The sequence below is a fragment of the Acanthisitta chloris genome, unplaced genomic scaffold (assembly GCF_000695815.1).
Source record: "Acanthisitta chloris isolate BGI_N310 unplaced genomic scaffold, ASM69581v1 scaffold6218, whole genome shotgun sequence".
NCBI classification, from domain to species: Eukaryota; Metazoa; Chordata; class Aves; order Passeriformes; family Acanthisittidae; genus Acanthisitta; species Acanthisitta chloris.
The window spans coordinates 140,758-144,300 of NW_008688791.1; the positions used below are offsets into that span (position 1 = coordinate 140,758).

General features: G+C 43.2%; 1 protein-coding gene across 1 annotated transcript in view; it reads left to right on the forward strand.

The window, feature by feature from the left end:
- Window positions 1-1,929, forward strand: part of SLC10A7 (solute carrier family 10, member 7) — a gene marked incomplete at its 5' end in the record, with an annotated part of 139,002 nt that extends 137,073 nt beyond the window's left edge. The window contains one exon of the mRNA XM_009081171.1: window positions 1,316-1,929. Within this exon, the coding sequence (XP_009079419.1) occupies window positions 1,316-1,360 (45 nt within the window). The remainder of the gene's footprint in view (window positions 1-1,315) is intronic.
- Window positions 1,930-3,543: the final 1,614 nt, after the last annotated feature.

The following is a 3,543-nucleotide window of genomic DNA, read 5'->3' on the forward strand; positions in this document are numbered from 1 at the left end:
GATGGCTAGATTTAACAATAGCTAAATGCTGGTGTTTCTGAGGGGAATAGAGCCTATTTATTTTTAAAGGTTTGGGGTTTTTTTTAAGGGTTTACACTTGTGCTGGAGTGATTTTTCAAGCAGTGCATACAAGCTTAAAATGTGCAATATTAAAGGTTAATATCTACAGTAAGAAGCCCCATCAGATATCTCTGACTGAGAATTTCTTGTTTAGCCACGAGAAAGGAGAAGTCTCACCTCTGTCAGGATACTTCACCCAAAAGGCTAAGGAAAATGAAGGTTCCAAATTCCAGGAATTTGCAAATTCCACTGATTTTCCTCTCGCTCGGGCCAATTCATCCCACACAAGAAGGTGCTGAGCTTTTCTTGGTGCAGAGCACACCACCAGCAGACATCCTTCACAGTGACCATGTCAGCACAGCTGAAAACATAACACCTTTTCAGCCTCCTAAATTCCCTCCTGAGTTAGAGACACTGCTTCTTGCCAAACTGGGAGCATGATCACCTCTCACTGAGTTGAACTTCTGTCACACACTGCATAAATAGCTCAGCTACCATAGTTGGCCAGCCCTGCAGGGAACACAGAGCTGGACCCTGCCCTCAAATAAAGGCCTGGAGCTTCTTCTCCTCAGCAAGGCTAGAGCTACAAAGACATCAGGTGTCTCCTGGCATAAGATCTCCTGGCATAAGATCACATTAGATGAAGCCTTGTCAACCTGCTCTGGTGGGAGGTGTCCCTACCCAGGGCAGGGGGTTGGGAATAGATGATCTATAAACTCCATTCCAGCCCCTAAAATTCTATGGTTCTGGACTGATGGACCTTGGCTTATTTTTACCTTTTCTCAGAAAGGAAGGCATAAACATCAGAGGTGTATGACATCCACCACTGCAGTAGTGACTATCCTTTGGGCCATGTGGAAGGAAACCAGGGAACACAAAGGTGTTGGCAGACGTTTTCTTTGCAGTCTTTCTCTAAGTGGTTCAGAAGCTTCTCTGTCTGTGCCACAAGTGCTTTGAGTGGGGTCCAAACACTTGCCTTCTAAAAGGCATCTCCATCTCCACTTCCTCCCCTGGCCATAGTCTTTATGGTCCTTCTGTTAAGGTTCTCTGTGTATGTGCAGGTTGTGATGGGCTATCAGAGACAAAAACACCATCCCAGAACCCAGAGTGGCCTCTCCTCTGTGTGCTGACTCCTCTCTCAGCCTCCCAGAAGCTCACACAGCATTTATTGCCCCTTATAAAGACAAATCTTGTCTTGGGCTGTTGTTGTCTTCGAAGAATATAACCAAGTGCCTGTTTTGTTTACTCTTGACAGGCACTGAAGTTAACCAGGCAGCCCAAAGCACCCGTGAAGGTCTAATTGTGGAGATGACCTGTGTCACAGTGAATGTATATATGTACTATACTGTACACATGGACAATTGAGACAACTGGGTATTTGTGAATGTTGCTTCAGTGCATATTTTATATATATATATTAAAAGATACCTGTTAAGTGCCTTACAGATGCATTTTTGGCAAAAAAAAAAGAAGCATCGTTTCCAGAAGCCACTTTGTTGGTTACTGCAAGAGGTTGTACAGTATTTTGGAGTCCTTTAGTTTTTTATTTTTCTAACTGAGTGAATGGTCATGACTGACAGCTGTTTCTTCCACTGCCCCTGCTTTGAAGCCAGGGTGCACCAGCTGTAAGTCTCTGTTTTAAACTAGCCAAAATGACCAGAAGCTACCCCACTGCTGGCTTACCCTGGGGAAGAGCTTTCTGAAGGGTTTTTATTTTTTTTTTTCTGAGATTGACTTGAATTTCTGTGTGACTCTGTTACACTCCCTAGTCATATGACTGTGACATGCCTTTTTCTTCTGAGTTTGTGTATACTCAGCATGGGGCCATCCATTGGATAGAAGCTGAGGAGCATGAATTATTTGCATTTGTTGACACAGTTGTCTAGACATTCCTTCAAAGTTAATGGTTTCTCAAGAAAATTCTTTCAATTCCATTGTATGATATTGTGCCATTGTATATCTTAAATGCCTCATAAGCTTCTTCAAAGAAATGGTCTGGTGCTTGGGTTGTGAGTGAAGTATTTGTGTTTGCAGCTAGGAGAGCTTTTTATAATTTACCCCTGATGAACACAAATTTTTGGTTTTCCTTTTTTTTTTCCTTTTCCTTCCCCTGGTGCAATGCACAGAGACCTGCAGTGACAGAATTTAGGATGCTAATATTGAAACAGAGCCTTTATTGTAGTAAGCCAAGCTATGTTTTCTATATTGCTGCATTGGTAATGAAGAATAGCTCGTGAGGACAAGAAAGTTGACAGTTATTTTTCTTTGCCAATTAAAAGGATCCTTACAAAAACAGAAATGTTACCTTAGCTAATTTTGACAATCAGCCACAACTTTTGAAAGAATAGTATTAGCCTTTTTAATAAACTTATATAAAAAAAAGGAATGCAAAGTACTATTTCTGAGCGAGGTGTTGAAGGGAAAGCGATGCAGGCAGATACTGAAATGTACAGCCAGCACTGCAGCTTGTCTGTGAGATCAGCATTTCAGAAATGTGCTCCAGTCCAGGCTGGGAGGTGTCCCCACCTGCAAAACCTCTGCTGGCAATTGTGCATTGAAATACTAAAAGGAGTATAAGAAATAGGTCAAACTGGGATCGATACAAATGCAAGATTTCCTGTGTGTCCTGGTTAACATTGCAGCTAATGGTGTGACCCAGTGCAAACACCTAAGAGCAGATCTTTAGCAAATGTAAATTATCCTAGCCCTGATAAGGTTATAGCTGTTCACACAAGCTGAAGATCTTTTGTGTTACAACAGTTATTTGAGATTCATAGCCTTTTGCCTTAGTGAAAAAGAAGTGTTTGGTTTACCTGGTCTGTTGCTTCTGGTCTGTTATTCCTGTGACCAGCAGGAAAGTAATCTGGTCCCAATGGTTGGTGCTTTACCTGATGGTCAGTCTGTTGCCCTCTGTGAGACCTGTGGGGAGCTGACAGCATCTCCTTGCTCAGAATTGTCATCACCAACAAAATGACCATGTAGTGAAGGTACCTGAGGTGGCAACACGCTGAGTTCTTGCATTTCCTGGAGGGGGATGACATTCTCCCCACTGAACAGGCTGAGGGACACTGTCTGACCCATGTCCCCCAGGGCTGTGCTCTCTTCTCACTGACCAGTAATACAAAGGGCAGTGGGCAGTGGGCTCATGGTTTTGATCCCTGCATCCCTAGGTAGCACAGGCAGAACCACAAACAGACCAACCTTTAAGAACTGGAGAGAATAGCTTGCATGTTCTTGGGCCAAATTCAAGGTTCCCCTTCCTGAACCATGTAAGTGGTAACTGGCTCTGTGTGGGGAAAAATCCTTCTGAGTTTAAATGCTTGCAGCAGGGGACTGACTGCTCCCAGACTCAGAACAGTTTCTTTTTGTTCTGTTGCCACAAACCTGAATTTCCAGAGTGTGTAAAGGCTTAATCCCAATCCCACTGAAATCAACAACTCTTTCTGTTGGTTGTGAATGGCAAAGCAACAGGCCCAGAAAGAG